The following is a 25,257-nucleotide window of genomic DNA, read 5'->3' as shown; positions in this document are numbered from 1 at the left end:
AGGCAAATGAATGTTCATGCACCTTCTCCCCTCTTTCTGATTTTTACATACGCTAAGAATCACAGTACAAAGAGTTCTAAAAACCTGTGTATAAAGATCAAATTGCTATGAAAACGTCTCAGAACTTGTAAAATAGTCTTTGTTGCTGCTGGCCTTTTTAATAATAAAAATAGGGTTTAAAGTCTGGTCTTGCAGCAAGCAGGAATCTCTAGGGTGACACAATAACCATTTTAGTTAATCTGACCTGCAGCACAAATCAAGAGGTAAGGTATGTTTTAAAGTCCTCCCTTATAGTGAAATGGCATTTGCAGCATGGCTGTAATCACACAAAATGAAAGGTTTTAAAATTGACCTCTCTGTTCTTCACTCAATCCTCTACTGAGAAAAATAGAATTTCTGTGAGCAGGAAAAGAAATATCTCACCTATGTCTCATACTCCACGTTTCAAAAAATATGCAAAATCTATTTTTACTACTACACCAATGACATTTCTGTGGCATTTTAATATTAAAAATTAAATTTCAAGTTGCATAAGAAGACACGAAGTACCTCAGCTATGAGATGCCCAGACTTTTTTTTAAAGCAATACTGCAAGTTGGTTTTAAAACCCTTTCAGTTACGAAGTACATGGTATGTGGTTGTTAGCATTATCAGAGCTCCAATAATTCAAGCTATGCAAATCTCGCAAGATTTTCCTTAAGCACTGCAAAGAATCCCTTAAACACAACTGAAGTAAAAAGTATATGCTACTACAAATAAAGTCAACTAGGTCTGAGGTTAAAGAAAAGCCAGACAGGTGGCACTTGTCTGCATGATGCTGGCAGATAACATGCATCTCAAGAAATTCCTACCACTGTCCACTTCTGCAGGAACTTCAAGATATAAAGTACTAAGAAATAAATGAAGAGATTTCTTTTCTCTGCTTCTCAGATTGAAGTGCTAGGAACTTATGTTGAAAAAAAACAACCCCAAAATAGTCTTGGCAATGCAATAACAAATAAATACAGCTGTATGGATGTAAATGAGCTCGGAAGAAATGCTGGTAAGACAGATGGGGAAGCTGAACACCACAATTCTGGACTTGGTTATAATTAATGCAAGGGAAAGACTAAAAAGCATATGTATAAGATACTGGGTTTAATATCAAGAAAAAAGCGGGGCTGTCTCCATGTATGACATTGTAGGCTGACAGAGTATGGGACAGATTAAATAAATATTTAAAGTAACAGAAGAACTGGCAGGAAAGGAAACCAGGGAAGGCTGAAGACAAGTTAATGTATGCCTAAGGGTTATGTGTGCTATCCAGCAATAAGTACATCAGGAGTAATAAAAGCACTAAGGTAGATGAACATGAATTTGTGTAAGACTAGCAGGGGAAAAAGGCAAGGAATATAAGCATACAAAAGTGGCAGAAGCCCCTGATTCTTTCAGCTTCCACAATAAAGAAATTAAACAATAAATTAATGAATATTAAAATTCAAAGTAAATCAAAGCAACTGTGGCCAAATACCAACATTTACTTTTTTCTAGCTCGCATCAGTGAAAAAGGAACCTGAACACTTACATGGGTCCTTACTACTGCCCTTTACTGTACATTTTTAAAGAACTAAATATTGAGGTACGTTTTAAGTGGGGCCAACTGATCCCACTGAACTGACTTCTCTCTCTTCTATCCTCCTTTTTAAATTATTTTTTTTACTACCTTTTTTTAATCAAAGTTTCACTGGGTTTCATTGTGTCCTCCATTTAGTGCCTTGAAAGTTTTCTACTGCTCTCAGTCGCTTCTCCCTTCATTGTCTTTGGAAAAAAAGAACTAAATTTTTTTTGCATTCCCTTTAAGCGTTTCAAGGAACTTGTGACGAAAATGAAAAATAAACTTTAAAAATCTGTTTTCAATCCCGAGCCTCTCACACTGGTTGTCATAAAGCTGACTGAGCATTACTGCCTCCAGCCTCTACCTTTCCTAAACAAAATTTTCTGCCCTACAGGTTGAATGCAGCTGAATAGCAGACTTCTCATATGGGGGACATTCTCTGAGGAAAACTGACATTTGAAGACTGCATATTTAAACATTTACCATCCTCTCCTCTTGCCTGTAATGCAATTTCTCTTCTTGCAATTGCTTCCTTTCAAACTGTTTTAATTAGCCATACAATTAGTTTCCACTGACTCTTCCCTCTGTTGTAATTTAGATTTAACAGCAGAAAGGCAGAATAGCATGCAGTGGTTTGATACGCAGTCCTAACTTATAATAGGGCTGAATGTAATACTGTAGATTTCTTTCAGGTTAATATTCTACACGCATGCTTCAGTGGCAGAACAGGGCCTACTGTGGCTGTGTCCCCCAAGACCAGGTTCCTTGCCTGTCTAGAACTAAAGGGTGCAATAAGATGTTTTGGAGAACAACAGAAAATTTTTCCAGGATAGCCATGAAGTAACCTGCCCATAAGGAAAAACCAAATTCCTTCAGTTGATATCCGAGATTCCCTAATATATAAATAATTAACTCCCCAAAAGAATTCAAGAAAAAAATCCAGGGTGCAGTGACTTCCTGACTCTTTATTTTGCCCATTCTTGTTAGGAATTTCCCAAGTGTGAAATGTGTATTGCCTTTTACCAGTTTTTTTGGTTTGTTTTGTTTAACAATTATTGACGCATTTCTGTGTATCCTAGAACACCTGGAGCATGCTTTCCCCTGTGCAGTCCCATCAGCTTGCCTGACTTGGAGGCTCAGCGAAGTTCCTGGGTGTCTGGCATCCAGCATTAAGCTTTCTATGCACATTTTCAGATGCTGCCTAGGCTACTTTTGTTGGAAGGCCAAGAAAAGACTACAGCACATCACACCAAAGCAATATATTCTGTAGTTTTTGTTAAGACTGCTCAAGGACTGTCAGCAGTCTTGCATTATCACAATGGGACAGTGTCCAGCCCTTGCAAGACACTACTTTAAAACCAACTGCAGTTCTTCCAAATGCATGATATTTTGAATGACTTTCAGCTGCTGTAACACTGCATATTCATTCATTCACTCACTCTTGAAGTCTCAAAGCTAGAGAACCTCTAGGACTTACCTTCCACCTGCAAGTTTCTCCATCTCATCATGCAGTCCACCCAACACTTGTTCTTGGCACGGAACTCTCTGGCTCTCCATTATCATCTTTTCGTCATACTTTTAGCCCTAAAATTCCCACTTATTAGCAAGTTTCTAATTGAAGGTCATGCTTTCAGCTTGTTACATGTCCATTATAGACTCTCTCTCAGAGAAACTTAGAAAAGGCTATTTGAAAATCCAAAACCATGCTTAATAGAGTTTTGGGGGGGCTTTTGTTTTTCACTGGATAAAGATAGTTGCTACCATCTTCCAGCCAGCTGGTTTTAGGGTATCTGACACACTCAGCTGCTCTTTTCTTATGCTCCTTCAATACACCAATATGAATGCCACATAAACAGGGACTTGGTTCACTTTTTAGTTTGCTCAATAATCTAACACTTCACAGCATTCCCATCCCTAACTTTCTGCAAGACTTGTAACACAGAATCTCTGATGATAACCCTTTGTTATCTGTAGGGCTACACTGCAGGATAACAAAATTTATGTCTGCTCAATAATCATGCTTTTTTTTCCAAAACATGCAGTAGCAGGTAAGAAACACTACAGAACAATAAAGATAATATAAATCAGATAATTAAGCAGAAGCTCTCAGGATGTCACTGAAGGCTCATAAAAAGCCAATTGATCGCGATGAGATCTTATTTTGCTCACAGCATCGTTTGCTTTTTGAGAGGTTATGGTTAACTAGGGAGTTTCCTTTTCCCCTGCCACAAGAGCGGTCTTAAAGAATTTGAACCATGGGGTTCAGAAGACTGAATACAGAAGCAGCCCAAGAGGTGTGGGGGAAAAAGGAAACAGATTGAAAATATGAGTTGGAGACAGCAGGGAGAGCAGCAAAGAATCAGGTTACAGTTAGTTGTTATCTGAGAATGTGAGAGGAAATAAGGGAAAGAGTTAGGATGGACACACATAATAGAAAAAAAAAAAGAGGATTTTTGAAAAAAGATAATACAGAACAACTAAATTTCCATCATTACTGTATAACTCCCAGAAACTCACTGGAATCATGCAAACTTTTTGTTCTATGTTTTTGATAGGGTTTGTTTTGTGTCTACAAAAACCCCTAGGGTTTGCTGTTTTCCTCCCAGTCAGTTGATACTAAAGGTATTTCTCAGCATCTCACCTATTGACGTCTTGTGACATCTATGTCAAAATCTTAACAGTTAAATGCGCAAGTACATCAAGCAAGCAGGAACAAGGGACCTGTGCAGTCGTAAATGAACAGAGCTGCTGGAAGAGCAAGGAATGGGGCAGGCAAGTCTGCTGCCCATCAGGTGCTTGCTCCACATGCTCCTTCCCTAGTTTAAAACGTGGTTGCTCACCTTCATCTACTGATAGATATTGCAAGGTAAGAGCAGAGACGAAGGTAGCTACTACGGAATAAGCAAAGATGCTATCAGTACGATACCCGTTCACCTGCTCAACCCCAAGCAGCAATCTTGCACACGTACAATCTGAAAGGTTTGCCCAGCCTCAGCCTTATGCTTCCTGAAGCCATATTATAAGCACGCTCACTTTTGAAGATGACAGAAGTACAAAAGATCAGGGTTTATATTTAAATTTACAGTATATACTGTTTAATACTGACATTTTTACAGGTCTTCTGGGATGCACCGTTCATAAGGCATACTTGCACATTTGACAGTATCCTACACCTACTCCATTTAAGTAAGCTCATTTCAGAAAAGGGATGAAGCCAGAGATAAACTATAAATACAGCTACAAGAATTGCATCAGCTGAACATTTTCTTCGTAACTGGAAGTACAGTTGAAAGTAGAACAGGAAATAGCAGAAAGCACCTAAAAAAAGTTATGGTTTAAAAGTGCAAGCACTGGGGACAATGCAAGGACTGTATCCCCTCAGCTTGAAGTGGCAGATAAGGCTGAATGAAGAGTGGGGGTAATTCACCCAGACTTTGGGAACGCTGTTGCACAAAGAGCTGGCCCATGAGGTGAGCAAAGACAAAATTCTTGAGCGCACAAAGGAGCAGCTCGGGGCAAGCCTTGCAGCTGTCTCGGAAGGAATGCGCACTTTCCATAGGTATTAAAATCTGCTGAAACAGGTGAAAGGGGGAAGTAAATAAAGATTTAATTCATAGTGAGCTACATAGACTAAGAATATAGGAAAGTAAATGACTTAGCATAGGGGAAGTTTGAGGCAATAGGTCATGCAAAAAGGGATTAAAAGGTCACAGCAATTATGTATAGCCTTTTGGATAAAAGCATCTACTGCTGAGTCTCTGGATGTACTTCCAGCAATGTTAAGATGTTGCCTCCAGCTGCTGGATGACAGCACATCCTGGATTTATGAGAATTCATTGTTAGGATGTACACTCTGCATTTTGGGAAACATTGCTTTAGAACTTGCTCCAGTGCCATTACCCAACACCCTCTCCCTTCTCCCAGGGGTCACCATCAACACATAAAAGACAGCTTTGAGGAAGGAAGGCCCATATTCATTCTTAAAGAACTTTAAGTGGATCAGATCAGGCTTTCCAGTGGATACTCAACCAGAGTGGCCTGGAAAGGATCCGATTCCAGCTGGCAGAGGTATCAAAATTCCCAAGTGTGGTTTCTTAGAGCATACTACACTCACAAAATGACAAGACAGACAGACAATGGTGACCCTTTTCAGGCTTTCATCCCAGTATACACAGTGCTTCTGCATTACCACTTTCAGCCTTGGGATATTTGTTGATTTTTGTTTTGCTCTTATTCCAGCTCTACTCATGTTTGTATTTTTTAATGCAAATGTGTGCTGACCATTTATCTCCAAACTGTCAATAAAGTGCCAAAACTGACCAGGGCTGTATTTGGGCTCATTTCTACTCAAGCTTGAGATAAGAAAGCACCCCCGGCACAGAAGGTGGGTTTCCCATGTGGCATGTGAAGCCTGGAGAAGTTCTGGCTGCCTCATTTTCTAGAGAACAAAGCAGCAGAACAGAGGGCAAGGCAATACCAACAGAGAGATACGGGTTGTCCCAAGAAGCACATCTGCCTCTTCTTTTGGTGAAGCAGTTAGAGACCATCACTATGGGAGCAGCACAGCATGGAGAAATAAGCAGGACAAGTGTGATGAAGGCTGTTAGTCTGGCACAACATAAGATGCACTGAAGGATGTGAACTCAAGCACTTAACAGAACATTAAGTACTAAACTCAGACACCTTCTCCACTCTGTTGGCTCCTTTTTTGTACATCAATATTCCACTTTTTAACAGAGATCTCATTAACAATACCAACTAATCTAAAAAGTGACGCAAAACACACACATATAACTTCTTTCTGTTCTAAATATCCAAATCACGGAATATTTTTCAAGATCCTACACCTTATTGTTCAGAGGAAAAGAGAAAAGAAGTTGGATAAATGAATTGCTTTGCAGTGTTTTATTAAAAGAAAGAACCTCTAGAAACAACCAGATGATGCAGAGGTAAAGCCACCTACAAAACAAGACAAATTAGCATCACCCACTGACTGTTGATCCTGGTGGCACTAGAGGCAAACTGGGAAGGGCTTTAGGGCAACTTTGTACTCACAGACTGTAAGCACGAAGAAAGAGTGATAAGCAGAAAGAAAGAATTAAAAGACAGATACTAAAGCAAGTTCCTTCTCTCTCTCCTCTCCTTTTACAAATTTCTTCTACTATGGTGCAAATCCAGAGCATTGATTCTAATACTATTTTACTGGATTTCCATTTGTTTTGCCTGGGCTCCTACATTAATCCAAACAATAAGGGCCTTTAAAGCATTCATAAATAACCTGCTGCTGCTGCTGGCACCTAGGAGCCAAGTGCAGCAATGTTAAGCAACAACAAATTTCATAGTTCAAGAGGCACAGTTAAGGAAAAAGGTTGCTCAGAAAATCACTCTCATTTAGCACAAAGATCCTTAAAAATTGCATGAAATCAGTCAAGTAACTATAGAAACCAATTTCTTCAGCTCTGTATCACACGTCTCACACCTCAATTGTCTTTATTATCATCCGCTGTCAGATCCTTAATCAGAAATGTGAACAGGCTTGATGATTTATTCAGCAGGGAAAAGAATCTGTAGGTCAAGTGAAAAATTTCACACACACATACACACGCACACACATCTTCAACCTTAGGTACTTTCATTTCATTCTGTTCCCAGTAGCTCTGGGGGCAACTCCAGTGAGATCCAATATTAAGGCTCAATTAAAATAAGCTCCAATTAGTGGAGCTTTTTTCTCTCAGGCTAGAAAAGTCAGGAAATGGATATTGGGAAATGTAAAAAGTCAGCTACTGAGAGGAGGCTGCAGACATAAATGAACTTATTTGTTGATTTCTACAGTTGCTATGCAGAGGCCTCTGGGAGTAAAAGCTTAACCAGTCTAAGCTATAAACTAAAACCCCTGCAGCTAAACATGAACTGTGTGAAACAAGGGCTCCATTCCAGAACAGAAAACTGCTGGGCCCAGAAAATTAAAAGCCAGAGGCGTTTTCCATTTAAAACTAAATCCCAGTACCGCCTCCCAGCCAAAGAATTATAAGCAGTATCAGATTTACAAAACGAACAATTACCCTGGAAAAATGTAGCCTATTGTACAGTCCCAGATGCTAAATCTCAAAGTTTCTTTTTTTTTTTTTTTTTCTAATCCCACATTATATTCCTACCAAGTGTACTGCTGCAGTTTACAAAGGACCATTTCTAGACAGGACTGAAACTACGAAAATAAAATGTTAAAAAAGAGAGCTCATAATTCATTGACCTCATTTGAAGCGCTGCCCTTGCCTGTGGCAGTTCCTGTCCTTCCCCAAGGCCTCTGCAAATGGTATGCAGCAGCAAAATAAACCCTGACCTAATTGCCAGGACAGGGCTGCCAACCTTCTCTCAACACACAAAGGCAAGCATGGTAACTGGAAAGTCCTACCTCTTTCGCTTTCTGCTTTAACCGCAGTTGCTCTGGATCTTCTTTATTGGAACGGCTCTACCAAAGGAAGAGGAAAAAGATTGAATAGAAATTCCTGGCATCCAAACACCATCGTATCCGTTAAATATTTAATAAATGACAATTTTCTCTGATGATTGAAAGATTTAGCCCCAGGGGTGAATGCCTCAATCCAGACTGGCTTCCCTCCCCCTCCACACACATACGTGCACCCCCCTCCTCATCTGGGCCGGCTGCCTCTGCTCTAGCCTGAAGCAAGATTAAGCTGAAAATGATGCTAACACTGTCAGTCAGGTCCAGTCTAGGCATGATGTTGTTCATGTCAGCAGCAGACACTTAAAAAGGACAGGAACTATAAGAAAGAAAGGGAGTCGTACTCATGCAAGTACAACACAATTCTTTCAACTCTAGATTAGGCTTCCACCCAAGGGGCTCCAGAATTCAGCTTGAAACAAAACCAAAAAAACCCCCAACAAACAGAAGATTATCAAGTTACACCTGATGGAGCAACGTCTACTGATCTTTATTTTTTCTTGCTCCTGTTCTTGAGGGGAGGGAAAGCAGAAGAAGGGTACTTATTCTGTACTGGCAGTGGCTCCCATCAGGGGTTTGCAGATGCTAGGGTACCACCTCCAAGACTAGCCCTCTGATCTGACTACAGAAAACAAATACATCTGGCAGGCCAGTGGATCTCACCAGGCTCCAGCCTGAACAAGCATAGTGAACCCGTATTTTCAAGCAGTGCCATACACAGATATGAAGACAGACATACCAATTTCAGAGCCAGAAATAGAGCCAGGAAAGACGTTCACAGCTATGTGAATACATCTTTTATTTCATTTTGACCAGTAGGAATAATCTCAAAAGAAGAGTTCACCCCACCACACATTTGAAAGAACTCCTGTGATTCTTTTAAAGAATGTAAAAGGCCAAAATCCTTTTCTGTATAGCCTAAGCTATCCTAAACATTACGGATTTCCAGTTACAGGATTAATGGTTACTAAACTTAAAGCAGAAATAGGAGAAACCTGAAGATGTTCACCAGTCTAAAGGATACCACTACTTCCTTGGAGAACAAGAAGTTAAGTTCTTACCTTGGCTGCTCGAAGCAACATTTCCCGTTCCTCTTCATCCTTTCTCTGCTTTTCTAGGTGATCAAGCTTTTCAAGAAACCTCAGCTGTGCTCTGGTGTCACTAGATACGATATACCTATCACTCCCCTGGAAAGAGAAGTTTGTTACAGACAACCAGACTTTTATACACACCACTAGACCTAACAAACCCAATGGGAACAACCTGAAAAGAAGAACATTATTTTTTCAAAGCTGAAAAGTATAGGCTGTTTTGAAAATACTTCAGGTGGGAGGTAGTCATTTACACACCTCCTCTCCACTGAAGCATGTTTCCTGGCATCTGTGACTAGTAAGAGGTTATTGAACAAGTGACACTAACAACATCTAGTCTTTATTGACTATAACAACAATAAAGTCTTTAAGTCTAAAGGCTGAAAACTTTGTTTTAAACAGCAACTTCATATCCAGTAAACATACATACAAGACTGTCTTCTGGACTGGTTAAGAGTTAAAAAAGAATTGTAAAGCAACAGAACATCATATCCTTTCCCCTTTAAAGAGAAAGGGTAAAGAAAAAATAAAATTTGACATTTTAAGTTTCTAGTGTTCGGTGTTCTAGTTTCATCCATTTGATCCAGAACTTGAAATAAGCCTCACCTGGTATTTCCAAAAGGAGCTTTTATGGAGTGGAGGGGTGGTTTAGAACTAGTTATAATGAATCTTGGGGGTGTGGAAAGTGACATAAATTATATATGGTTTATTATAGCTTTAGGAACACTTATTTTTGCCTCAGTGGATGCTCTCAAGTCATAGAATAGTTTATGTTGAAAGGTGACCTGTGGAAGTCATCTGGTCAAGCCCCCTGTGCAAAGCTGGGCCAGTGAATACTAATGAATACTTCCAAAAATAACTGGACACGCATGCATTGAAACAAGGCTACGGTCCTTTCAGACTAAAAAATAACGATCAGTAATTTATTTTTCAGACTGTTTTTGCCCTCACTGGAAAGCCTGAGTTTAGTTTTACTTCAGATAGGAGAGAAGACAGAAAGGAAAGATCTAAAATGTGGTCAACAGGCAATAAAAAGCTAGTTTTTACTATTCTGCTCTTCCAAAGACAGGCTATTTAAGGCATGTGTTGGCCAGAGGGCATTAGGCAAAACAAGGCCGAGAGCCCATTGTAGATGAGGAATGTCTGTGCCACTTGTTTACACCACTCTTTAATGCATGTCCTAGACTTGTCTTCTTTCTGTGTTACCTTGTGAACTCGCCTTTTCCTGAGAAATTTATCCTTGAGCTTTTACCAGCCAAACACATTATATACTTTCAGCAACCCTTCTTTCTACCCTACCCCAATCTCATACTTTAATGAAGCAACCTTGACACACAACTATTCTGGAATAAGCACAGCATATTTTACAGCTGTATTTTACGCGAGGGTATATTTTAAGTATATGGACTATCAGTGACTTCAGTTGCTAAATTTTTAGTTTTCAAACACACTATACTTAAGATTTCTTCCCATACCCAGTCATATCCTTTTCAGAGCTGGAAGGAAAGTAAAAGTCGTCTTGTGGGGCACTGTTGTCTCCCAATCTGAATTCTCACAACCCAGCCAGAACATGAAATCAATCCCTCTTCCTGTATTAAGTTCGGTCCTTTTCAGTGAGCTACCACATTGTCACGTACCACCAATTGTGGCTCAGACCACACCATGTGTTGCAACCAAGGAAAATTTCTTTCCCAGGCAGAGTCTGTGGCTCTGCAAAAAAGTCCAACAAACCTTTCCCCTCTCTTCTGTTACTGCTTGAGATTTTTTTTACTGCTTGCCACAAAATATACACTACTTTCAGTCAGTCTCAGTCCATTAGTACAATTTGTTTTGAAGCAGCAGTTGATAATAATCCAACACCATGCCACAATCCTTTTAAAGGGACAAAGAAGAAAACCCTAATACCAGAAGATTATTTTTTCCAAAGTTTAGAATAATGTTTTGCTTTGGAATGCCCAAAGTCAGAATCAGATACTTAGATTTTTGAAGCCAAATCCAAGACCCTATGCCAATTAGGAATGCAAGCCTCTCAACCAGAAGCACCCCAATACACTACCATGAGCTTATATGGAATAAGAAATGGGTGGATCCATAATAGTATTTCAGCTCATCAACAACTGTTTTAAGATGCCTTATTTCAGGAATTTTTGGAAGACGAATACCTGCAGTTACATTTTGTCCTGCTCAATAAACTTGTCTTCTGTGATCATTCACCACTGAATTGCTGAGACAGAAAACATCATACTGTATACCTGTTAATAACTTCTGGACATTACTGTTATGATGAAGCAAGTTGGATCCAGTGTTTGTCATGTAACAGTTTAACTTACTCACACAAAGCCAAAACCTGTCCCCTGCTACAACAGTGCAGTCCCAACAAAACTAAAGTTACAAGTGTAATCGAGGCCAGAATTTAAGTTACTGATAGATAAAGCCCGTAACCACAATACAGAGCAATGGTTAGATATGGATGTGCCAAAGCTGAACTTGTGTATCTGACAGTTAAAAAGTCATTCTTACTCTGACTGAGCTAAATTTAATCTGGAGTTCACCAAAAGCAAAAGGAAGTTTTTCTGCTATCCTGAAAGAAACTATTGCTTTCACACAACAATAGCACATTAGCACACCTATACAATCTTGTTATAAACTCATCCCCCATACTTTTTTTTTCTTCAAGAGAAATGCATACACTCAAGACTTCTCCACCGATGTGTTGTTAAAGCACAGCCAATTCCTACCAAAATTTTTACGTTAGGTTTACATATATTTGAAACACACAGCATTGAAGTAAAGCATTCCCAGGTATGTCTTTAATGAGACGAGAGCTGGCAACAAATTCAAGAACAGAGACAATGCCTTGTCTGTGATTTGCAACTTCCTTCCTAGACTGTCGCCTACCTGTAAGTGAACCTGAAACCTGACTAAGACACTTGCGGTTTAGCACCAGGAACGTATTGTATGTCCAGGGGCAAAAAGGAAAAACCCACACACAGGGAAGCTGCGCCCCACTTCAGTCCACCAGGGAAGAAGTTGGAAGAATCCCACAAAGACCAGTTCTCCCACAGAAGCTGAACAGTTTAAGTCATGCTGAACAGCCTTGCTGAGGACGGCAGTTGCAGAGGCTCAGCTACTATGTGGGAACCTATTAAGCTTTGGCTTTTCATAGTCAACTCCTAAACCAAGTTAATAACAGAAAGGCTTCCGATAAGTTAGTTCTGCACTCTGCAGCTTGATGGTGGCTGGGATGGGGAGGAGGAGGCTGGCTATTTTCACATCTAGGAGCGCTCATTCCTTCACTACATTTAGCGCTTAACCCTTAAACCAATGCAGCAGCCACACCATATTGCCCTACAGATAGTGCAGTTTAGGGCTGCAGTGTTTTACTGCTACTGCACATGGGGAAGCTGTTTTCATGGAGCAATGTTTATAGCACAGCACTGTACCATGCCTCTCGAAGCCATGTGCTCATGGGCTCCAAACACAGGAGAGTGGCAGTCCGATCATGCTTAGCTGAATCCACCCACATCAAAAACACTTTTTAATCATTGTACTGTTTAGTTGTCATTATTAATTTTGGTCTTGGGTATCATATTATGTCACATGCATACTCTTATACCTCTGCAGTTCTCCGGATTATAGGAGGGAAGCAGCCGAGGAACTAAACCAGCTAGCTAATCGCCTTTATGATCTTACCAAGGCTCTATAAAGGCACTGCAACAAGAGTTGCAGCACAGAGCAGCTTACAACAATCTGAAAGGCTATTCCTACTTCAGATAGAGACCACCATGATAGTTTTATCCTAATTAAGTTAGGAACTTCCAATTATATACCTTTTTTTTTTCTTTCTTTCTTTCTTAAATTTAGCAAAAAAGGGCAAAAGTTGGCAAGTCTACATGGTGGCATGGTATGAAGCTTTTACCTTGCCAACTCTCTCTCTGCAGGGCTACCATCAGATGTAAGCTGCTAGGCATGAGCTGAGCAAACTGGGAAGAAGAGTTTCCTGAGCACAATCCCATGAATGATTGGCTTTTTACACCAACTTCTACCCTAACAATAGTTACCTTGGTTTCACCACACCTATCCCTATTACTGTCCATCTTTTTGTAATTAAGATAGGCCAATACAAAGACTTACAGGGCAACTACCCAATTCTCTTGGAGAGTTTTGGGGTAATTCTCTGAAATAGATGGAGCCCACATTGCACACTGGTACCTATCAATAGCCTAGAGGCAAAAGAGGATGGGGCAAGCTCTGGGGTAGATGGAATACAGGACTGTGTAAATACATAATAGGGCTCCAAAACCCTGTAGTGTTCTGTTCTTGAACTTAGATTTCTAAAAGCCTGTTAGCATCTCTCACCATAATATTACTCACAAACACAATCCTGTAGGACACTCCTCTGTAGCGTAATACCATCTTCCTAAAGAAAGAGGGTACCTGTGCCTCCAGGATTATTATGCCCATTACTTTTTTGTTTGTTTGTTTTGTTTTTGAGAAAAGAGGAAAAGAAATCAAGCTTATTGTAGTTTTACAATCTTAACTTTGCTTCTGGCAATTCAATCAGACAAAAACCTATCAGTTTTTCTATTGCTTTAGTTCAATGAGAAAGAAACCAGCCCCATCAAGCCCACTGTGTCCTTAGCATCTGCAAGACACTTAAGATCTACTGGTTACTCAGGACTTCAGCTTCCACCTCACTTTTGCTCACAAGCAATATTGGATCTCCCACTTTGGAGAGACAACACAGAACATGTGTAGATTTCTAAAGACTTCTCATAAAAAACTCTACTTTTTCTGTATTGATTTTTTTTCTACTGCATCCTCTTCTGGCAAGGAACAGCATACTCCAACTGCTCCAGACATCACTATAAATACTTGGAAGTTTCCAAATAGTTCCTGCTCTTTACTATTGCTTCTCCAGTGCTTAAAAGCCTATAAAAAGTGTTCAGTACAAAAATAACTCCTATCCCATCAGTCAGCTGGTCTTGTTAAATTTCATTAAGTATAAAGGTCCTGTAAAAAAACCCAAACAAACAAACAAGAACTTAAGAGTTGACAGATACATCTGCTTCTAACTTCAAATTTTTTTCTAAAACAGCTTGGGACTGAAAAATGTAAGGACTTATATCTTATTATTTAATGACAAAAAAAAAGTCTCAAAGCTTCCTATTTGTACTGTACAAGCATCTTAAGGGATACTGGCTCACTGGAACCCAATACACTTTATACTGAATGAAGCTAACACAAGAGGGAGGGGAGGGAATCTTAACTAGCACTGGCAGAAAAAACGTTCCAGAACCTTTAAGATCAAAGGGGTCTCTGCCTTCACATGGAGCACTTCTAAAAATAAAATACTCAATTCAGTTTCCCAAGGCTTTTTACTAAGCTAGTACTTCAGTTCCACCAACAGTAAATGCATAAAGCAAACACAAGGCCCTAAATCAACCCAACCACCAAGAGTATTCAAAAATAGCTTTACGTTTACCATGCAAGACAGATTTTGTAGAAGAGGCACCACTTCTGTGGAAGAGAAGAAATGCATGCATTTACTCTTATGCTAGGTTTTAAGAGCACCTATCCAATGAGTCGAATGGAAAATGTAAGGAATAGTTAGAGGCTATAAACAGTTAAAACAAAACCACCCTTTGGTAGATACTGAAAATGCATGTATTGCATATGATGTGCCTATACTTGGAAGAGGTGTACCTGCAAGGCTGCAAAGCAGGAAAACTTAAGTGCAAAACTTGCTTAATGATTTCCTTTACCTTGTGGGTTGATACTCTGTGCTGAGCAATTACAGTTAGTTTTTCTAGGAGCCCTCGTAATCTCTCCTGTGTAGCGTGGGAGATCAAGTTCACAACATCAGAGTTAAGTTCCATAATGTCATGCCTTTTACCTGTGGAAGCAGAGAAAATCCATTACGTGTTTTAGTAGTAGCTGATAATTGAAATAATTAGCACAGCAGGTATTCTGTTCCCCCTGGAAGTCATACCCATTATGAATAAAGGTTTGGAGATTATGATTTTCCTGGTAAAGTCACAACTTCAAAGATTTTAGACATTACATTAATAAAACTTAGCCTGGAGCTTCAGAAAATATAGACATTGTTTCACTTAGCCTCCAGAACCGCTCTCCTTGCAAGGTCATTTATAGGACAAAGTTAATAAGAACACAAATCAAGCTTCATGTTCGGGGAGGGGGAGAAGCGGTAGCTGTAAAAATTAGTGCCATATTCTGTTAATTCCAGTAATTAAAAAAAATAGAGAATTACATTTTGCCCTGCTTGACACCATACTTGTTAACAACTCATGACATTTATTCGATGAGCGGGGATAGCTTTTGCAGCGCACTCCAGGCGCACGGGACCCTCTCACCTGCCTCGGCTGCCAGGCACGGGGCGGACAGACCCAGCCATCCCACGGCAGCAGCTCGGACACCACAGATCAAGTCCAGCCGGGGTCATCGTGCCACCACCTTCAACCTTTTCTCTCGGGCTGCCGCTGCCTCTCTGCGTTTCAGCAGCTGCGACCGAGGCTGCCGACAGCTCTGGGCAGAGCTGTCCCAGCCCCGTGCCCAGAGCTGGGCATCACCTCCGCAACCTTCCTGCGGCTGCAGGCTGCCGACAGAGAAGCCTTCCCGTGGTTGACACCATCGATCACTCGACGCAACTCCGCCTAGACACCTGGATGTCAGCAACTTTTCCCTGGTAGGCATGGCAGGCAGCAGTTTCACACGCTTCAAATGCCGTACCCATCAGAAGCGCTCTTCCTTGCCCCTCACTGCATTTACAGCAGCTGTAATACTTTATGGTGCAATATACAGCACGCCTTCAAAACCCATTTCAGTATTTATTGCCAAGTGTAGTGTTAAGAATGGATAAACAGTACACTGTAAAAAAATCTAATCACCTATTTCATTTGCCTTTGCTACTCTAACTGAAAATGAGTAAGAATCTCACAAGACAGGCAGAATCTACAATGTTTTCCCAGATACGATCCAAGTATTCCCACTATTTGATCTCGGACAGTAAGCATTGACCTGTACCTTAGCTGAGTGCAACTCATTTTGCTCAAGCACCTTTCAACACTTGCTCAGCAGTATTCCGATCAGAATACTGAAACATCAACTTAAAGACAAAACAAAATGCCCCCAAACCTCCAGACCTCCCTCCACACACACACACACTTCCTAAACCAAAGTCAGCTCAGTCATTTTCTGAATTGCTGTACTCCCTGACAGTATTCCTCTCCTTGCAATCAAAGCACTTTTCATTTTTGACATTAATAATAATAAAATATATTATAAGAATAAAATATAAGGTTTTAATAAATAATTAAATAAGGATTGAATAAATATTTAAATAAAATAATTATTATTGTTGTTATGATGATGACTGATGGAGCAGCTACCATGCCAGCCATGAAACAGCCAGGCTTGTATTTTCCATCTTTCAATGAACTGTCTTCACACTCCAAACCAGACAATTATCTAAAAGTACTTTCTGTTTATGTTTTTGTAGCAGTCTTTATCTTTCCTTATATCTACTTCCCATGGATGACTGGTTAATCCTCTACTGAATTTTGAGAAAAGCTTCTAGGCACCAGTTTCAGTGTATACTTTCCCTTTTCAACTAGTAGCACAGCACTTACTTCACTCAGCTATGCCCCATACAGCTCAGATGGGGCATCTGGCTAACCAGTGCGGGATGTACTGCGGTAGCAGATAGCATTTGCAGGTTACATGCTTGTCACAGGCTAGCTGCTTAGTTTAGACTAGGAACAAGTTGCATGCAGAAAGACTTTGCAATCATGTAGTTAAACCACTGTGACAGAATTATGACTGCATGTAGGAACTGCAAGCTTTCCTGAATGCTCAGCTGTAAAACTCACTGTTCCAGTATGGCAAGCTACCAGGCAGACAGCAGGAGCAAGGAGTTGAGCAACATTCACCCACCCAGCTTGCTGTAGACAGCAGTGGTACCAGTCAGTGTGGTGCTACACAAATGCATGCTCCCTGCTCTGATGGAATACAACATTGCTAAGCAACAGTTATTATTTTGCTCAGAAACCAACAGCTGAGATGATACATACACTAAAAAACTTCCTGTTACAGTTGAGTCTTAGCCATTCAACATACGTTCCACAGTATTATTCATAGATACAAACAGCTTTAACATCTCTTTCGCATAAAATTAATGAAAGATTTTTCCATAGCGGGACTCATAAACAAAGGTCTGCCCCATGCATATTGGCAGTTTGAAACTTATTCCTAATCACATGGGCGGTATCTGTAATGTTTGTCAATAGAGTACATATATCTGAACAGGCTGAGGAATGCAAAAGCTGTTAGGAAAGTCAGCGTAATGCATCAAGTTAGGAGCTGCAGAAATAGAAAAGCACGCTTAAGTGTTTGATTTGACACTAGCATCTATATGGTTGTTATGTGTTCCATTAAGAGTAATATAGTCAATCCATTCTCACATGTAAAAGTGGCACCAATTTCTTTTTTCTGGTTGTGCTTCAGACTACTTCCATGTAAATAACAGACAAAAAAACCCCCAAAAACCTTAGTTGTTTCCTAGAAGAGGAAGTAAAAACTCAGTATAGTTTGGTAGAAACACATGAATTGAGATGGCAGATCTTTATAGTTCCAGCTCCTTCTTCAAAGATTGGAGGCTGGCTGATGAAACAGGCAAGGAAATATTACATTCCTACATCTCTGTTACATATGCTTTGTTCTCACCTATGTTCAAGATCATCTTCTGAAGCGCTCCCGAGGAGAGAAAAGGTTCATCTGCACAAGAACGGATCACTGTACCAATGAGCTCAGAGTTTGTTGCCAAAATGCACGCGTTCTCCTCGTTAAGACTGACTCCAGCCATTGAAGTCACATCATTTATGTCATCTTCATCTCTACTAAAGAGAAAACCAACATTTTATACTTCGTTCAGAATGCATACAAAGAAAAAGCCTCTCGACTATCAACAAACAGCCACACTCCCGTATCTTGGAGGCTACCCCTATACAATAGATGTTTAGTGTGGGCGTGGACAAGGGCAGACAGCTCCTAAAAGCTTTCACATTTCAGTCAAGTGCCTCTCAAATGTTAGCTTCACTAACGCCTCAGTTGCTAGGCATGCAAATCCTTTACATGAAACTGAAATCCTGAGCAAGCTCGGAAACCAAGGACTGAGGTAAACCTGGATTAAAAGTCCCTAAAAGCCCCCCACCCTGCACCACTGCTCTTACAGCCTGAAATTTGTTCTAAAACTCCAATTCACCAGGTAGAACCAAGTGTTGAATAAAGCTGAATACTGACTCATTGAACTTTCAAACAGGCCCATTTTCTGAGATGCCTATCCTACAAACTGAAGCTTACAGCACAAGCATATTAGCACAAACCTGATCTTCACTTTTATTTTAGTGAGTTCCCTTAAAAAATAAGATACAAACTCTCCTTGTCAGTAGTACCCAGAACCAGCCAGACCTTGCCCTTTGAATCAGTCCTACCATACAGTACTTATGTATGTAGCGGGGAGGATGCTATGCTTCTGAGGAACAGAGGCAGAACTCTAGTTTTTAACATCCCTCTGTTAGCTGGATTCTGCTGTAGCAGCTTTGGTCTACATGTTCAAAATAAAAACTGAAGTCTGTTGTACCTAGGGCTAACATAACTAAGACTAGCTATAATCATGGCAAAGCTCATGTTAAGCAAATAGCCTGTGTGCCTCAGCTTTGAAAAAAGAAAGATAATTTTGTTAAAATACTGAATGAATTTTATATGGGAAAGGTTTTTGCAAGACTCTAGCAATGAAAATACGCAAGTTATTTTCAATTAAGTTTAGATCATCAAAAGAAAGGCTTTTTTGCTTCACAAAGTGACAAAGGCCCTAATGGTGGCTTCAAGTGTAAAGAACCAGAATGCAAGTCAGCACTATTAATACAGACAAGTGGAAGCACTCAGTCTGAAGGTCTTTTGATCTGGAAAACAAAAGAAAACAAAAATCCCCAAACCAGACACACCCCCCTCCTGAAAAGTATTTACAGGGAAGGTTTGATGAAGTTAATCTTCAGAAAATACTGTGTGACCTAAATAACTCTTGAACAAGGGGTTTGTCAAAAACTTGCCATTGTTAGGTGAAATGGGATCTCTTGGAGGCCGTCTTCTGACTGGCAACAGGTAAAAGCTGAAGTTATTAGAATGTGGGTTGGGTTTGAGCAATGCTCAAAAAACACAAGAAAGAGTCGGGATTTCTTCTTAAACTATAGATGCATTTTCTCCTTTGGGCTTCAATAGGTTTCTATGGTGCAAGACTTCTCCCACAAACTTCTAAAGAGAAGCCAGGCTAGGAAAGGAGTCCAGCCTTCCCCTACTTCTCCTGCCATTTGTTTGTGAGCCCCCATGGCTAGGAGTTTCTACATGATTTGTTCAGGGAAAAGGAGACCCCACAGATTCTCAAACCAGCTTCATTCATTAGGTCTAACTAGACATAGCTTCCTGACTAGGCTTGTGCCCCAAATCCATCGTGCTAAGAAAAGTGTTAAAACCCTGGGATTGTCAGAATGGTTAAGTGATCACAGGATTCAAAGCTTAAGTCACTGCTGCCAGAACAGCTTCCCTCCTCCTACCCCTTCACAACCAGCCACTGAGCAGTTCCAAGTGTATACTCATGCTTTATCAGCCTAACAGAGACCCTGATCTTTCCAGAAGAGTGTAAATGAAGCTTCACTGTGTGCTAATTGAGTGCTAACTCATCTTCACAAGTACACTCCTGGTTCCTCTTCTTAATGACCCCTACAGGGAAGCTGGTGGCAGAGACAAGAATCCCACCTCAAGTGCAGTGACTGTCATGGATTTGCTGATAAAGGAGATCACAAAAATCAGCACAGCTAGCACCAAGAGATAGAGCACAAGCTATCAGATCTGCAGATGCTGGAACCTGACATCATCCCAACGGAGCTGTTTAGAGAATCCAAGTAAGGATGCTTCTACCTCAGGTACATAGCATGTGGTTTCAGCAAATCATTTTAGCTTTTAATCTGGCCGCATACTCCAAATACTCAAGTAAGAAGGAGGTAAACTTCTATACTATACATCTACCCACCTTTCTACGTACACAAGTCTCAGTTCTCTAAACCCAGCTTTTATCAGACTACTGTCTTCTTTAATATTTCCATGCATGCAGTCTCTCTTGTGAATACACACATACAAGAGCTTATATGCAAACAGACATCTCTGCCTGTGCTATTTTTAAGGACCAATTCTAACTTTTTCACTGTGGGACATAAGTTTGCATTAAGTCACTGAGTCACTAGCCTTGATGAAAGATTAATTTGCACCTATGAAAACACTGCTGCACTTATTTTACTTAACCCAAAGAAATTAGCGTTACATTTCCTCAGAAGTAGTGCTCACTAAAGATTAACGCAAGTTTCAGAAGCTGCATTAAGTTTGTACTTTCTACTATTCTTTTTTCCTTGCTGTTCAAACAAACCCCAATCATTTTAAGCAAGGTATCATGTACTTCCAGTAGGCTATTCTCATTCTACTAAGATGATAGATTTAAAATATTCCAGAGTATACATGCAGATGTTTCTGTTGCACACTGACTTGCTTTCATTTTCAGCAATCCCACTGTAATGCCCCTCTTCTACACCACTTCCTTTAATGCTTTTTGCATTTGATCATGTCACACCCAGAAATCAACAAGAAAAACTCTCCCAGCTGTTACAAGTCTCCAGTAATTTAATCTTATCAGGACAAGGGGGAAAACAGAACACAGAATTCTTTCTGAGCATTACCCTGCATGAAGCCAGGTTCGCTATTTGTACTGAATATTCTACTGGAAAAAAAAGCCCAAGCAATGCAGATGCACTTCACAGCTATGAATGTGCCTATAATGGCTGAAAAGTGAGTCTGTGGCACCCTCTGGTGTTTGACCAACGCACATGTCACCATCTGAATCCATCTTTACTGCATTTTATACAAGCCAAAGGGAAAACTAGAAAGGCACACGTAACCCAAACCTCCATGCATCATCATGGACAACTACACGGGACAGAACAATTCCAGCAGAGTGAGAACCAACCCCCACCCCCATGGGGCCAGAGGAGCAGCTGCCCAGATGTTCTCCACTCTGCTGTTTCACTCCTGTTTGTCTGCTAGTTGAGATTGCTAGTACCTTCCAGACAAAATGCACAAGTCAGAGTTGTATGTGCTTTGGCGAACAACTCTATTAAACAGAATAGATGCAAAACAAATATCTGAAGATGCAAATATGCCTTATTTTTTCCAGAGTGCCCTAGCATATACTTTACAGAAGTATGTAGAGAAGCTTATAAAAATCTTGATGCTTTTAAAACCGACTTCCCTTTACAATACACGCCATGGGGAAAAATCAAGTGGGCTAGTGATGCCCATGTTGAGCTGAAATAATTTCTAGAAAATTTTTTTTAACGGCGGGGGGGGGCGGGAATCACCATTTTTTCTACTGTTCATCTCAGGCAACCTAAACCAGCCCATTAAAGAGCAGACAAGGTCAAACTGCAGTTTATTAAGTACAGCTTAGCGAGTATTACGTTCTCGAATCCTACCCTAACCTAGCCGACACAATGGCAGAGAGAGTCAGGCTCAATGACATACTGCAAGGAGAATACACAGCTTGAAGCGTCACATATATAATCACATCAGTTACAAGACATGCTCTCTGCCCATAATGAATCCCATCACAAAACCTGAAAGGGGGCCACGGTGCTTCTCTCTGTCTCACACATGATCAGCAGTTGATGGATCACAGGTCACAAAGAATAGCTGTGCTGGGAATACTGAAAGTCAGGACAGAAGAGAGCAAACCACTTCACAGCTTACTGGGGAACATCTACTGCCCAGGCCAGATTAACACTATGTGGTGCCAGACGTGCTCAGAGAACACAGATACTTGACTGAGGGAAGCCAAAAGTTCAGGTACATGCTGCCCAGGTTCAGGTATATCAGGATTCTCATACGTAGTTTTTAAAAATTGGAAAGTTTAGTTATAGCATTGCAAAGAAGCACCAGGTGTGTATCCAAAGACAAATTCTTCAGAAACAAGAGACTTACTGGAAAAATTTAAGGTGAGCTAGAGATTTCAAATCTGAATTGTCATGGACTTAAGATACTCTGAAAATCATAATCCAAAAGCAAGAAGAGAAATCCATGTCAGACCACAGTGTAGAAGCAGAGTTTTTCCTGTGCTAAGAATTTAACGATTCAGGGAAGGAACTTCAAGAATTCAAGCTTTTTCATGTAACACAGTTGATACACTCCAATTGGAAGATGACAGAAAAAAAATAATTGTTTCTATTTTTTTGGTAGGAGTTCATTTGTTTGTTGTTTTTTTAAATAGAATTGTTATTTATGAAGTGATTTTTTTCCCAAACATCATTACCCAAAATTACATCCCAAATTATAATCTGAAGTATATTTCATATGAGCTTGAGACAGCTGAACAGAGCTATTGCTTTAACATCAGCTTTTCATTTCAACTTCTGGCTACCAGTGTTTTAAGTGTTCATTGTATACTGTATGTTACTGTAAGCAACAACAGCTCTCTGTCTGTATCAGTGCACACAAAGCTGTAGCTTTCAAGAGATGAGAAGTCAACTGGTCAACAAGACAAATGTGTCATATCTGCTTTTATCCCTGCAAGAGCAACTTCAAGCTAGCTTTAAACTCGTAAGACCAGTAATGCTTATGGCAGCCTGTACCTCTGCTCTAACATTACATTTCAGAGCTACAAAAATAATTTCTGCTTTCAGAAAGTTAATGTTACCAGAACTAAAAGCTGTAAGCACTCTTATAATTTAAAGGCCTAGAGAATATGCCAGAAGTCATAATTAAGAGGTGTAGTCAAAGACTTTCACCTCTACATACAGGAACAAGCTTGTCAGAGGAGCTAATAAAAAATTTCAAAATACAGCACAGAGCCTTAGACAGGTTACCAGCCAGTCCAAGAAACAATTCAATGCTATCCGGCCATCTGTAAAAAACAGAGGTTATATCTGCTTTAACCCTATGGAGAGCTTTTAGTACAAGGTAACTTTGCTTTACATTAGTTAATAGTACTCACAGGATGGAGAGATCAATCTGCGTCCTCTACAAGTGAAAAACTGATACTTACTGATGCACACTGTTTATATCATTACACTCTTGTAATACTGATGAAAATCCAACTTCATCAGGACAGTTTTCTTTCATTAAGAATAATTAACATCTGCTACGACGTCAAAATTTTTTAGGTTCCCCCTTGCCAATTAGTATTATAAAGTGAAAAACACCTATCATAAACAAGTTTCTAAAGAAAGTTGCTTTCATTTGGGCTCCATTCCCACCTCTATGCTTGCTGTCTGTTCCTTTTGTTCCTTCCTATAGTAAACTTCTGATATTCTTTATTTTTACCTGAAGGATGTTGCTCCATTCTCTTTTATTTTAGCTTTCTGAACAGGAGATGCTTGAAGCGACAAAATTTTATTTCCTGGCAGGGTAATTTGTTTCAGAATGGAACCTAAAACAAAACAAAGAACATGCCATAGTAGAAAGCAAAATGCTAAGACAAATGTTTAACCAGTTCATACTTCTAGCAAAGGCTACTGCAGACTCAATAGCAACTAACTAGGTCCATTGGAAAACCAGACACTCTGGAGTCTTACACTCTACATGTTCTGTATGACCAAAAACCGTACACGCTCTCAGCAAACATCCTCCTCTGTGCTGAGCAGTGAAAGGTTTTAGTGAAAACTGGCTGGCTGAGACAAACTCATCTTATGTGTCAACCTGGATCTGTTGAAGGAAAAAGCAAAGTCTCATGAAACGACTCTCAAAAGCGTCATGGTTTAAAGGAAGTGCACTGCAAGGAGCTTACTCACAGTATTTCAGCAAGTACAAATTGTTTGATTCACATGCTTTTAACAGATGCCAGAAGTAGACATGGCACTGAGTTTCTCATCAGAATTCCAAGCAGACAGTAAAGATGTTCAACTTACTGCACAGAGCTGGTTGCTCCCAATAGACAACCACCTTCTTACATTCCTAAAATCTACCAACAGCCTGCACTTATTTCTGTACCTCAGCAGTCCTCTCCCTTCTCCATTAGAGAGATTCCACTTTACCTGCAGGAAACTGGTTAGTTTGAACAAGTGTATTCAGCGGCATCCTTTCCCCAGCAGATGTCTGTAGGGTCAGTGTTGAAGGTTGCGGGAGCGTGGATACTTGCTTTACAATGGTTCCTGATGGTTGTTGGACCACCTGGAAGTGGAATATCCAATATCAAGAGCAAGAAGAGCTAAACATACAGAGAAGTAAATAGTATCAACGTGTTCATTTAGCCAGAAGTGCCGCTGGGCATGCATGTGTGTCTAGCTTTCAGTTCAAACGAAACAGCATGCTCAGAAAAACCTCACTTTTTTTTTTTTTTTTTTTTTACTTCATGACAAGAAATCTTAACAACTGGTGGTGAGCTTTAAGCTCCAGCTCATTCAGTGAGCTCTAACAGACACTTCACCCCTACTCTCTATAACCATATTAGAGTTTCACTGAGTCTTATACAATCCATTACACTAAGAGGCTTTCCTCTCCGTAAGTCTTGCTTAAGAGACTAACAATTGAGTATTGAGTCTGCTTGCCATTAAGTTCAAAAGAGTAGGTATCACATACACCTAGTTAAAGAGAGAACACCAAAACAGTCAGAAGTCTTGCATGAAATCCTTTTCCTGTCAAGAATTAAAGAGTATACACTATAAATTTACTAATGAATTTTTGGAGATGCAACATCGACCGTAAATTGAGATGCTGCGTTTCAAAATGTTAAGCAAAAGTACACTGAACACATCAGTTAGCAGGAACATGAAGTACTAACTAGCAACACCTATAGTGAGTAGAGCCTCTACACAAAGACATCAGTACACTGCTGAAGGGTAAAAAGGAAGGGGATTGATAGTTTTGTTTAAAGAGGCTCTTGAAAGAAACAAAACCAGACAGCAGGATGTCATCACAACACAGACCTACAGGCACAGCCCATAAATACTAATTCTTCCTCTTCAAGGGCAGCTGTTAAAATGCAAGAAAGTAATAAA

General features: G+C 40.1%; 1 protein-coding gene across 1 annotated transcript in view; it reads right to left on the bottom strand.

The window, feature by feature from the left end:
• The window catches only part of TAF4B (TAF4b RNA polymerase II, TATA box binding protein (TBP)-associated factor, 105kDa), a 97,956-nt gene that overhangs the window by 16,462 nt on the left and 56,237 nt on the right, over positions 1–25,257 (bottom strand). Inside the window, exons 11-16 of the mRNA XM_010574412.1 lie at positions 24,295–24,430; positions 23,585–23,690; positions 17,891–18,060; positions 14,914–15,044; positions 9,119–9,244; positions 8,007–8,063 (exon numbers count right to left, since the gene is read on the bottom strand). Of these exons, the coding sequence (XP_010572714.1) occupies positions 8,007–8,063; positions 9,119–9,244; positions 14,914–15,044; positions 17,891–18,060; positions 23,585–23,690; positions 24,295–24,430 (726 nt within the window). The remainder of the gene's footprint in view (positions 1–8,006; positions 8,064–9,118; positions 9,245–14,913; positions 15,045–17,890; positions 18,061–23,584; positions 23,691–24,294; positions 24,431–25,257) is intronic.

This window comes from Haliaeetus leucocephalus, unplaced genomic scaffold (assembly GCF_000737465.1).
Source record: "Haliaeetus leucocephalus isolate CR32 unplaced genomic scaffold, Haliaeetus_leucocephalus-4.0 Scaffold428, whole genome shotgun sequence".
Taxonomy (NCBI): domain Eukaryota; kingdom Metazoa; phylum Chordata; class Aves; order Accipitriformes; family Accipitridae; genus Haliaeetus; species Haliaeetus leucocephalus.
The sequence above is the reverse complement of the archived record's forward strand: the minus strand, read 5'-3'. Positions and strand labels throughout refer to the sequence as shown.